This window comes from Bacillus rossius, chromosome 2 (assembly GCF_032445375.1).
Source record: "Bacillus rossius redtenbacheri isolate Brsri chromosome 2, Brsri_v3, whole genome shotgun sequence".
In the NCBI taxonomy this organism is placed as follows: domain Eukaryota; kingdom Metazoa; phylum Arthropoda; class Insecta; order Phasmatodea; family Bacillidae; genus Bacillus; species Bacillus rossius.
Genome location: NC_086331.1, coordinates 116522628 through 116536493, shown reverse-complemented (window position 1 = coordinate 116536493; position 13866 = coordinate 116522628). Strand labels below are relative to the sequence as shown.

General features: G+C 34.0%; 1 protein-coding gene across 1 annotated transcript in view; it reads right to left on the bottom strand.

Moving 5' to 3' along the window:
• Positions 1 to 13866, bottom strand: part of LOC134529676 (inhibitor of growth protein 3) — a 43567-nt gene that overhangs the window by 27043 nt on the left and 2658 nt on the right. Inside the window, exons 2-4 of the mRNA XM_063364017.1 lie at positions 9920 to 9991; positions 4984 to 5112; positions 4321 to 4455 (exon numbers count right to left, since the gene is read on the bottom strand). Coding sequence (XP_063220087.1) covers positions 4321 to 4455; positions 4984 to 5112; positions 9920 to 9991 — 336 coding nt within the window. The remainder of the gene's footprint in view (positions 1 to 4320; positions 4456 to 4983; positions 5113 to 9919; positions 9992 to 13866) is intronic.

Below are 13866 nucleotides of genomic sequence, written 5' to 3'. Positions count from 1 at the left end.
TTCCCTGATTTTTCCAGGTTTTCCAGGTCTAAAACTGAATTTTTCCAGGTTTTCTTTAACACAATTACGACATTCCAAGAAACTGAAAAAAAAATTGCATAATATTACAATGACGGGTTTCAAAGTATTTCAACTTACTTAAATTAGTAAAAAAATTACCTTCTTCCAAACGTGGCCAAAGTGACTCAATTGATGGCAAATAAAAGATGCTGCTACAAATATTTCACACACTTCCTTTTGCAAAAAAAAATTAGTAAAAGGAAGCTCCCATCAATTTCGCAGTGACTCAACTTTTGCGTCTATTGCACTTACTTCAGAACGAGCCAAATCCAACATTCGAGCCTTCTTCAACTGCAATGCCTTGATCTCCTCTTCAACTCTTCTTTTTTCTGCCTTCTTCTTGTCTGTAGCTTCCTTTTCTTTTTGTTTTGTTTGCAGGGCTTCCTTACGCCTACAACTAGCATTTCTTACATACTGCTCTACACCTCCAGAACGTTGAACAAAGTCATACATCTGTCTTTGTGCAATCAGTATTTCTTCCTGCAAGTTTTCAGTCAGCTGATTAGAATTCACTGAAAATCCTCTTTCCAATGATGAATTTCCATGGGAAAGTACCAACACCATCCTCACAAACTTTAGAAGGCCTGTTTTGGAAGCTACTGTATAAGCCTTAAGAATGAGCATCCACAAGTGATCAAGGCGCCCGTCTTCTCGAGAAAAAGACGAGAACAGTGCTGCAGAATCTTGCAAGGAACATACCAACTGATATGATCACTCAATGTTATCAGCTTCTTGTCCTGATAGCCACCTGTTTTGAAGACAACATTCTAAACTGTACTTCACACGCTGTTTCCTCACACCCGAATTTAAAGCCACAGACGGACATAAGCAGGAAATTCCCTTGGTAAGATTGTACTTCAGGGGACTTTTGTCTTGAAGTTTTTTTACCATAACCTTTAGACAAGTCCTATAATTTTTCTGTAACAGGACAGACTTTTCTGGTACTTTCTCTTTCCTGATGGCATGGCGTACTGCATAACCCAACTTGATATTGTTAGCAGTCAATAGATTCCTGGTTATCTACATCCAATAGAGATACATTGCATTTCTCCCTAAAGCTCTTCAGTACTACTGGTTTCAAAATTTTCCTGCCAAAGCTAATAAAACCAGTGAATCATAGAGAAAAGGTGCCATGGGTGCTTCACTTTGGAACATTGTGAGAAACAATTCCAGCTCTGATGCCAAAAAAAGGAAGAATGTCAATTTTACTTTTAGAAGATTATCTTAAAGAGCACATTTCACTACACTGAAAGAGAGAGATGAAATAGAAACTTCACTAACCAATTTCTTTAGGTGGGGTAACATTTTCATGGCACGCTCAGCAACTGCAGTATTCCATATGATTGCACAAAATTTCTTGGGAAAAAGCTCTGATCCAGTTATTCTAATGTAATCTGCCCTCCTTGCAGATATGTGCTTAAACAAATAGTAACTGTGCCTCAAAAAACTAAAAACGTCCCATTGTGTAACAGAAATTCCAGTTTTGAAAGCACCATGGACCGTATGAAGCCCACAGCTACCAATTTCTAGCAAAGATGGTGAATCTTCACCAAAAGTGTCTGTAATATGTATTTTCAACGCTAACAAAAATGTCCAGTTTACGTTGAGGGCATCCATAGATACTTAAAATTAAATGCACCTGTCGGTATAATCTGAACGTAGGAAGCACATGCTGCAGCACGTCACGTCAGCAGGATAACAGACCATCTTGAACCAGTTTGTATCACGTGATTTGATGCCACTTCCGAATCCGATGGTAAATAAAAGAATTTGGACGTGGGAATTGTTCGTTATTTGCCATTCAAAAATAAAAATGGGAGGGGATACACATGATGCCACGCCAATGCAAGCTGATCAATAAACAAAAAACATATTGCCAACTACAACCTACCAAACAAAAATTCCCTGATTTTTAAAAAAATTCCCTGATTTTTCCCTGATTATTCCCTGATTACAAAATTCCCTGATATTTCCAGGTTTTCCAGGGTCAGTAGACACCCTGAACGTAAAAAAACCCGTAGCAAAAACGTGAGTTGTATTGATACGCATAAAATGGCGCGGGTTGCCAGTTATAGTTAACTTGGTTGTAAACAGAGCGCGCGCGTAGCAAGAAGTTTGCGAGCTATCGCTATCGATCTTCGACTACGCGCGCACGCTCTATACCGAATGATGCCAACTGGCGCTGTTTACGTTTTATAGGTGGATTACAGCGACTCCCGACACGTTACGGATAAAGTTTAATACTTTTAAAAACGTCTTGAAAACACATCAGAATACGTCGTATTACGATTATTTAAATTAGAAAGCGTTAATCTCAGAATAAACCGCGTAAATTGCGGGAAGCAGTTTATACGCGCGTTGTAAACAACGGCAATTTATTGCATTGCATCATATGAGGTTAAAACGGGACCGAAATAAAATGGTGCAAATATCGGGAAAAAGTAAATAACGGTAACGTAAATAAGGGGTTTCGCTGTATTTTCATTGTAATAAATGCTTCCAGCATTCGGTAATGTACTATAAATCCAATTTTTTCAGTCTTCATTGTTGTCCAAAACCTCAAATTTCGTGTATGACCCACACCCCAACTTTTGAATGTTGTTTTTCAGAAAAAATGTGCGGGTGGTACATGGGTAAATACGGTATTTGTTTCTCATGGTCTGGAAATGGCAACCAACATGACTTGAGAGTTTTCATGAAATAATAAAAAAGATAAAAAATCAGTGTCCGAGAGGCGTTATTCCAGCATCCAATTGTCGACAGTAACATTTCTTCGGAACTAACATGATTTTTTTTTGGTGCCCAAATGATTTATGCAAGAATTTATGAATGTACACTTCAGGCTAAATATTCGAGCTAGCCTGTCATTCAGCAAGGATAATAATTTTTTTTCATAAGTTCTCAGTTTTTTTTTAATGCGAGTTCATCGTAAATTTGTCTAACTTCAGAACGAGGATTAAAATTTTATGCTTTTTGGCTTCCAGTTCCTTCACAGCCAAATCACTTAGCTTGCGATGACGAGCTTCATCTAACTGTACTGACACTGCTGTTCTGCATTCCCGCTGGGCTTCAGTAAAGTATGTGCATCGGTTTGGACCATAGAACTCAACACACTATGGAGAAATGGTACAAGAAGTCAGTCTGACAGAAAATCACTCAAAATGTCTTCATAATCTGAAGCTATAATTATGAAAAATGCTAATTTAGGGCCAAGCATACAGTCTTTTATTTCAGTTTGAAAAATTCTGTAACTAGTAAGTACTATATGGTTCCAACTTTTCTTTCTGAAATATTTCAACACAAAAAATCACACAAGGCCAAATATCATTAGCTCTTTGATCAACACTTGTGTTCTCCAGCCAGTGTTCAGCACAGAACTTCAGATGAAATAATTTACAACCAATATCATTAATGTGGACTGATCATGCAGAGATGGAACATTCTCGAAAATACTGTAAAGTACCCTTAAAAAAAGGACTACATTCCAGCCTGTACCACTAACACCAGCTTTAAAAGTAAATTCATTTTAGGGAGGCCACAGGTTCCAATAATGATTAGCACTGAATCATTTTCATCATCTTTCATGGACTCTTAAAAACTTTACATTCACATTTGGGCCATCCACAGAAATTTGTACAACTTTCATGGAATCTAGCAGTGAAATTATATTGTTGAAACGCCTTAAAAAGACGGCGCACTGGCTCCCACGTCAAGACTTATCACCAGAGTACAAATAGTACAGCACAATTTGCCGCGCAATTAGTTCATCTGCCTCACAGTGGCATTGAGAGGGAGAGCCCAGCACTTGACCCTGTATCTCTATTCCCTGGCGGCTAACTTCTTTGAAGAAGGCATCGAGAAGCTTGATTTACGATATGACAAATACCTCAATCGTTTTGGTGATTATGTAGAAAAATAAGTAACACCATGCTGAATTTTTGGTAGTAAAATTATTATGTTATGTGAATTTGTCTTTTTTTTTAATAGCCCATCGGAGGTTTGAAAAAAAAAACCAGCCTTCATATCCAGAGTTTATTTTGAAAACTACCCACGAAAATCTATCATAAGAAAATGCCATTGTTGAAGGGTTTTGGGAATATCACAATTTAAATTTTTTTAAAAAGTGTGATCATACACCATTTAATTAAAAATTCCTGCTTTTGAGAGCTGTAACATTTGAAATAAAACATGCAGTTTAAACAATACACTGGCAATGGTACCAACTTAGATTTATATCACCAAAAATAAAATCATAATTACTTTTTTCCAAGACCTCTGTGATTCCCATATGATCAGCCTCCAGTTCCATCTTGAACTTGTGCAAATCTTGATCAAGCCGGCGCAAGTATCGTTCAACCAAGTCGTGCATTTGGTTGGCTAGCTGCACTTTCTCATCTATCAACAAAAAATAAAATGCATTCATAATATCAATATGTAAGGAAAGGTAAAGCTATTTGTGATAAATCAATCAGAATGATAATTTCAGGAATATGAATCTTTGCAAACTCTTTTTCAAAGAGCCCAGGACTCTTTTGGAAAATCATTTTTGAAATTGGTCATAAATAAATGTGTGACTGTTGTCAAGAAGTAAAATTAACAAGACAGCGGTTTACATACAAAACTTATGAACAAAAAAAAAGAGGCTTAAAGAGATGGAGATAAGCTATGAAATTTCTACTCCAATGGAGGATTGAATAACACCCTCCCTGTAACCAAATGGACTAGGATTCCAAGTATGGCATCTTTCAGTGTAGCAAGTAATTCCAGTTTAGCTTAAGATACAATTAGAAAAAACATAAAATATGCCTACAGTTAATTTTGTTCAAAACATATTAAATATTTACGGTTGGCATGATGTGGTTTTTGTACACAGATATACATATCAACAAACACTAACAAAAAATTAATCAAAACTGTACATACCTGCATCCTCCAAAGTCTTGTAATAATCTTTTCGAATTTTATCATATTCCACATCTCTATCATTTTGTTTCATAGCTTTTGCATCAGAGAATAACACTTTGACACGTTTCTCTAAACTGTCCATTGAATCTGTAAGAAAATAAATAAAATTTTTAAAATTTATTTAAGCTGAGCTTTACATCTTGTTGACAGTGAAGTCATTAGATATGCACACACAACAAACTAAATTCAGGGTAATTGGGGAAGGAACCATCACAGCATTTTCCTGAAGTGATTTTGGTAAACCCAGTAGAACCCTGTTATAACTTTTTCAAGGGTACGTAAGAAAAAAAATTATAAGCAGGAAATATAAATTTAGCACTTCTCAGTTTTTGAACTTTTTACCAATGGAATCAACAAGCAATGTAAAAAAATATAATGTTAAAACCACTGATGGTTACACTCAATGCTCGAATTTGCTTAGTCAATCCACTACGCATGTATATCTGAAAAAACACTAGAATAGCAAGGAACTAAAGGATTTTTTTTTCCAAGACAAGGGTGCCAAAAGCCATGTAACTGCAAACATTATGTACCTTTTATACACTGAATACACAGCGTAGCCAGCACTAACATGTAGTATTAGTGTACTGGCACAATTACATTTTGTTTCAGTATAGAATCCTATTTGAACAATCTACATCTATGGTATAACAGTGACTGTAAACAAAAAAGTACATAAGTGACATAAAGTAAAACTTTTAAAAATGTTAAACTTCACAGATGGGATAATCATTGGAATAATTGGGTTTTTAAAACTATTTTTTTTTTGCATTTACTGAATTTTAGAAAAATGGTGATTATCTAGGTCCTTACAAAGCTATTGGAAGTCATGATTAGTCAAATTTTTATACATCATTTGATGTTAATCACCTAGTAAATGTGTTGCATTCCAAAGTTGGCCCGACAACACAACCCGGAATAAATATAATTGAATACTGTTATAGTTTTGTTTATATTTTTAAAAAAATTTCTTGTTACAAATTACATTTTTTATTGTGAGTTGCCGCAGCCGAACGTCACACTGGTTCGACGACACAACAACTGAACACGCACCACGCAGTTACCGTCCCTTTACAAGAACAAAAAAAAAAAAAGGGAGGCAACCCCGTGGGCCAACCAACCAATTACATTATTTCCTGAAAAATACTGGCATGGGGAGACATATCACGCCATCTCAAACGTTCGCCCTGATTGGCTGGTGAGACTGCGCCCAGCGACAGTTCCAGTTTATTGCTGCGTAGTAACACGTCCACGTGCTGGGATTTTCCAACGACGCACTAACTTGAGGCGTGATAACTTGTTGGTGACAGTTTGTCGCGCCTGTGTTCCTTTCTTTTCAATCTTACTAGATTGTTCTCGAAAGTTATCGTCCAACTATCCATACTATGCTTTAAAATATATAAAAAACGTAAATAATACACATGTTAATTTTAAATTATGAAGTAATAAAATAATAAAACCCTACAACATAACCTAAATTAATAATTATTATTAAAACACCAACAAAATATTGAAAATAAAAATAATTATAAAAATATTCACAAAACACTAAACATAAAATAGTCTTATTCAAATGAGAAAAATATTAGGGGGCAGGAATTCTGCAATGTAACGAATGAATGAAATGCTTGTATCTGTAACAATATTAATGCCTTTAACCCTGCTTTTACAAAAAAATCTTTAATTACCCAAACTGGATCTTTAAAAGATCCCAGTCAATCCTTAAAATCAAAGAAACACTTTCATTAACTCTATAGAAGAAACAAAAACATGTTTTATTACTCAATTCTCATTCTTCCAGAAACGGGCTAAGTATATAATGTCTACTGGTCCTGATGGGATACCACACTTTATAATAAAAGGCTGTTCTCACCGATTAGTATCTATTCTAACACATTTATTTATAATGAGTTTAAAAACTCAAGTCTTTCCAAATGAATGGAAAATTACAAAAGTTATTCCACTTCATAAAAGTGGTTCTAAATTAAATGTCTCCAACTACAGACCCATATATATCTTCTAAAAGGTTTTTCAAAAATTTTTGAGAAAATTATTTTAAAAATTATAAATATCTCATTCAAAAGAGATTGTCTGATAATCAAAATGGTTTAAGATCTGATATGTCCACAACTACAAATTTAATTACATTCTTCAATCCAATACAACGAAGTCATCAACAGCGGTCAGGTTGATGCCTGCTATATTGATTTAGCCAAAACTTTTGACTCTTGTTAGTCATTCATTATTATTTAAGGAAATTATCTAATTTTTAAGTTTTTGGGATAATTTTTTTAAATTGGTCTATCAAATACCTCACAAACAGAAGATTTTTTTGTCTCTATTAATAACAGTAACTCCATAAATTTTGAAGCTAGTTCTGGTGTCCCACAGAGTGGTACATTATCACCTTGACGTCAGCCGGGGCTACGCCCCATGAGCCTAGTCAGTCTCCGTTTCCTCAACATTCCTCTCCCCTTCCCCGGCATTTGTACCGCCATGTACGTAGTCGTGTGTTTGAATTGCGCGCCACGAACTACCACAAGAGGGCGCTTAGAAGCAGTGCGGCGATCCCTAAAATTGCTATGTTAATATTAATTGTAAGCCTTTTTGTTGTTTTCATCCATCTTCGCCACAGTGCTGTGTAGTTTACTTGTGTTTCTTTAATTTAAATAAGTTACCTTAAATAACTATAGACGTTGCCCGGGCGGACCCGAACAGGCACGGACTTGGACGAGGATAGGAATGCTTTTATATGAATTATCATTAAATAAGTAAATAGTAACAAACTTTCCATTGTCAGTAATTTTTATATATTTTTAATGTTTATCTGTAATTTACTCAACTTTCGCCGGGGCACGGAGTCGTAGAATACAGTAACGGTAATTGTGTTGGCGCGAAGGGCGCCATGTTGCCACCTGCGAGCGATGAGCTCAGCCCAGTCGATCTTCATCACTGACCGAGAGCAGACGCGCCAGCACCCCGGGGACTTCAACCTTTGTTCTGCACTGACCAAGTAATTCTGTCTCGTTAAGTATTTCTGAATCTCTTTCGCTCGTCATCCTCGGGGCAGCTCTCGGCCAGCGGGCTGTTTAATTAATTAATTGTCTCAGTCGAGTTTTTTCATCACCGTGTAATAAGTATACTTTGCAGCATGGCCACGTGTGTGGACCATGCCCTCACCTAAACCGATTCGTGCCTCAGGCTTTTTAACCGTGTAATGTGTAACGTGTAACGGGCGTGTAGAGAGACGTGTTAGTGAAATTAAATCTGGAGAATAAATATAAAGTGAGTACTTATTTAATCACGTGGTGAGTGAGTCTAGGAGTGTGGCGTGCCCGACGCCTAGAGCGGGCCAGGTCTGGGTAGCTAGGATAGAAAGGGCTGGTAACTCGTCCCCACTTGGGCTACGTCACGCCCTGAGTGAGAGACTCCGCCGGGTCCACGTGCCCTTCCACGTGGTGGCGCCCATAGTTAACATCTCGAAATCACCGGCAATGCGCGATCAGCCCTCAACCTTTACTGTAAAATATATTCATTGATGACATTACTCATGTTATTTCACATTCTAATTGTGTATTGTTTTCAATTGACTTAAAAATTTGAAGAAAAATCACCACTTTAAATGATTTGTCTATTATTTCAATCTGACATTATTGTAATTAATTTTTGGTGCAAGTCAAATTTGGTTTGTCTTATCAGTGACAAAACTAAAATAAAATCCTTTAGCAGGAAATATCTTCCTATCAAATATGATTATAAATTGGAATATAAAATTAATTCCAAAAACTACTACATTAAAAGATCTTGGAATTATTATAGATTCCAAATTATTTTATCATGTTGATTATCTAACTTCTAGTTCCAGAATAACACATGCCCTCATTAAATACATCTTTAATTATGCTACAAATTCTGATTACATTTTATCTCTTTTCTTAGCACTTATTAGGTCAAAACTTGAATATTGTTTAGTAATATGGAACAATATTAACTCTTCAGACAATGATAAAATTGAACATACCTATTCAAAAAAATATGTCTATCCTATTGTTCAAAAAACTTTCCTTCTTTCTAAATTAACTTCTCTCTTTGACCGGCGTACCTATCTTGATTTTCTCTTTATCACAAACTGTTAAAGTCATTAAATTCATTGTAAATATGTCTTGGATACCACTGGTATTAGAGTTCCTCAATGTTTGAGTTACAAAACATCTACTTTATGTACACTTTACAGGAAAAATATTTTTAGACTAATCAATAACTATAATAGATTCAATCAACTTGGAAATAAAACTAATTAGCTAGTACACACAGGTATTCCCATAATTAGTGTATTCTCAGTTGATATAATTTACTCTCCATGTGTTAATATAAAATCTATAATTCTAATCTATTCATCATCAATTTTGTAGTTTTTTTATTTATGAATCTTTATAAGTTTGATTTAATGAATGTTTGTGTCCGTGTCCATTGTTTGTTGTGTCCTTTGTGTAATTATTTAAATTTAACAGTGTTTTGATCCTTGTATGTTTCGTACACACCCTTACAATCTCTTCAAGGAGTGTTAGTGTGCATGTGATAATTGTACATAAATAAATTAATACATACATATAAATACTACATGTAGTTGAGTAATACAAAATTATATTTATAGGTTGTCCCTTCTTTGAACTCTAGTAGCAGATAGTAAATACTAAATTATAAAATATACATTTATTTTGAGACAATTAAGTAATTTAGGAGAAGTACAAGAGTTCAAAACATGCTATGCACCAAACTGACATGAAGTATGGTAATATCTTGTAAATAAACTTTCTACACCATATAAGAAGGTTACCTATGCTAGTATATTTGCAAGTATAAATACTATACAGTACAAAAAAAGACATCTTACTCTGTACTGAGAGGTCCATTTCTCGCATCTCGGTGAACCGGTCCCGCAATTCTTGTGGCAAATGTTCAATCACTGCAAAAAGGACAAAAATGTATTAAAACGATTATAAAATTATCACAGAAAAAATTCTTTGCTTATAGCGTAGCTTATATCTCATTAGCAAATAGTATATGATAACTGGCCCAAAATCTAACCATATAAAAACTGGAATCAGGATGACCAGATCTTGATTGGGTCATTTGGAATACAAGTCCATTGTATTAATGCTTATGCATTGATAGGTTTTAAGAACACTTGGTGGTTTAATGTTTAATGCTCATGCTCAAAATTAAAAATCATAAAAATCTTTGGTGGTGACAGAAGGACAAGTTTTTTATAATTTATTAAATTCCAATTTCCTTTTCGTCAAATATTTCATCATAGGCCTATTTTGCATTGTATGAATAAACAAGAGAAAAAACACAACTATAAATTAATGTTACAAGATAACATGACCCCCCTAAAAATTAAAATATTATTCCATGACAATTTCAAGATACTTTTAATGAAGCAAATTTGTTAAATGTGGAAAGTTTATTTAACTGTACCTTCACATTTTAAAGAATATACTATTTATATAAAAAAACTAATAAGTACACCACTTGTATTTATAATTTTTTAACATATATAATTTTAAAATGAGGTTATGTTATATGCTTGCAATTCTGTGATAATTTACAGTTACACATTCTTTAAACAATGAAAACTGGCTTTAACTTACATTTCTATAACTTATAAGTGATGTATTTTGTTTGTAGGTAAACTATGGGAAAGAAAAGTGCTCAACGGATGCAGGAATGTAGAGGCAGAAGACACTTCCAAGAAAAGAAGAACACACTACGTATGTGTATTTACAAGAAAGCACATTCCCAAAGATTTCTTTTTACATAAGATTCATAGACAATTTGTTTTTACAGCTTATAATCATTTAACAGCAAGCAATATATCCTGACACTAACATTTTACTCTAAAACAAAATCACGGAGTCCTATGTCAAAAATTTGGCAGCCAACAGAGTTATTTTCAATGTTTACAGCAGGGTTAAAAAATGTTACATATATTTAACATGCAATAAAATGTAAACTGAAGTGTGCACAGAAGTAAAATTTTTCATCACAGTAATACACAAGGTAATGTTTTTAATGAAACCAGCTAGAATTACATATATTTTTTAGAAAGAATCCTTACTGTCCTAAATTTTTACACAAACATTTTCAAGCAAGGCTTTATGCTATTTTTGGTCAAAAGTTAAATGTTGCTAATAGTTTTCTTATGTTAAGTAATAAAAGGATAATACTTCTGTGATGTGCAATAAACATTAATGTAGTTTATTATCAAATTTGTACATAAATGATTTGGTGTTTATTGAAACAGCAGTGATAAACAAATGCACAACAGCCTGTACAATCTGGCATAGCTTACGACTTGAGTATTAATGGTTTAGATTATATATTTCTGGCCTTTTTCATATGCCTTTGGTTTAGTTTATCTCTTTACTGTTTTTCCCTCTCTTTTACTAGCTATGCACACTTCTTTTTTTTAAATCATGCTGCATTTGTTAGGCACAATTATTTTGTGCAGACTGTTAAAGAACTGGCAAATGTTCACAAGAGCACAGCTTGCAGAATCATCTGAAATTTCCTAGTGGAGTGGTAAAAGTTGACTGCATTCACATCAGACTATTTAAAATTCTGTGTAGCCAGAGCTGAATTAATCAAATATGTACTTAGTATTATGTTTGCAAAAAGGTACTTTCCAAATAACATTTCTGCTGGAAAGAAAAACTCCCAAAGAAGTCAAATCACCAGCAGTGTTTGTTATTAAGTTAATTATTAAAAATACATAAAATGCTGCACGTGGATTGGTGTGCCCTCCGTATCTGCTCCACTCATACTCTGGGAAGCACAGTGATGTGGATTTAGGATTAAAATGAGGAAATAAACTAAGATTAATTAAAAACCAACATTAATTAGACCTAAAACCCCATTATTATTGGATTTTTTTAAACCTGTTATTCAGAAGAGTCTATAAGATCTAAAATTACCTGAATAACATAACAGCTGCAGTTATTTTGTGAGAAAGTATTAATTGGCAAGTGTACTATTTCGCTAATAAATTAATGCAACTGAATGAAAATACTCTTTTGTAATGCTTATTTTGTTATATATAAGTATATAAGTATATATATGTATGTATGTGTATGTATATATATATATATATATATATATATATATATATATATATATATATATATATATATATATATATATATACACACACATACACACACACACATTTTTTTTTTTCATTACTGGAATAATTTGACAAGAAGTATTTGACAAATATAGACGAATATTAATCAATATTCACATGGAATGGAAAACCAATCTGGGTGGAAAAAAGGATTGGCCCCGGAGGTAATGTTCCGATATTAATAAACCTTGTCTTTTTTAAAACAGTTCTGGCTCTATGATAGATTCCTATCTCTGGAGAACCAAAGGATCAAGTTGCTGCTAGTATCAAGAAAACAGTACGGCAACGACAACAGGATCAGTAATATCTTTTGTTGAAAACTGTCTCTGCTATTATTAACCACATGTAGATGACAGCATCACTGCATAGGCTACCTAACTTAACCTATAAATTGTAGTTACTCAGAATCCAGTAGGAATTTTCACAGTAAAATAAAGGATTGTCTGGAGTGTTTAAAAACACAATTTTCTGGATTCTATTTTTTTTTTTACAGATCTAGATACCATAACAATATTGACAGCACCAAAATGGCTGCACTGACATCATTAACACCCCTACATTTTTATGGGACAAGAGCGGGAATAATATGGAGGTTTGGGTGGGGAGCATTCACATGCTTATTTTGGACAAAATACGTTTCTTTACTTAGCTAACTTTTGGGTATTGTATTCTATACTACCTATTCAAGTACAGAACTCAATACTGAAGATACCTCCGGTATCATATTTTACACTATAATCCTACCTGGTTTATGATATTTTGCGATACCATGTTTTATAATTTAATGGTAATACTCGGACAGAGCAGCTTCTTAGGATGGAAAGAAATATCTGAAAACATGGTTTTCACATATTACACAAGTCGATAAATTTACCCTGAAGGGATAGTTCATTAATTCCTAATAGTTTGTGAAAAATAATTGTTTATAGCTTACCTTACTATACCAACATCGGACGTAGCTGCTTCATGGAACCAAAAAGGAAATAAAAACGTAAAATATGTTTTTGAAGTACTAGAGACGTTCCTAAATTTATACTCGAAACATGGTTTTTTAATTCCTACTGGTCCATGAAAAATAAAAGTTTAAAGCTTACATTACAATACCTGTGTTTTCACACTTACCGGCAATCGTGTATCTCTTTGTTTAGCACATTTATTGCCAACTATGGAGAATAAACAATGCACTTTCTTTCGTTTCATATTCAGTACTGAAGCTTATCCCTGGATCCTGAAGGCTTTATCCTTTGGTACATAATGCTTGCTCTTTTAGTTCATTATATTAAAAGATCCTGATGTCTTGGTTCTGTTGGACTGATCCTGTTGATGCTTGCTGTTTTAATTTAATACATCGGAAGATCCTGTGCATAAAAAAATATTGTCATATAATGAATTATGATTGTAAGTTGAATAAAAATAAATTTTTTCAACTTACAATAATAATTCTTAATTATTTTGCAATTTCTTTCATGTGGAGATTTTTCTGACATAATGAACTAAAACACACAGGATCAAGCCAACAGGATCTTTCAATGTACTGAATTAAAACAGCAAGCACCATGTACCACAGGATAAAGACAACAGGATCATGCCATCAGGATCCAGAGATAAACTGGGATACTTAAAACACCAGTCATGTCAAACACAGAACATATGAC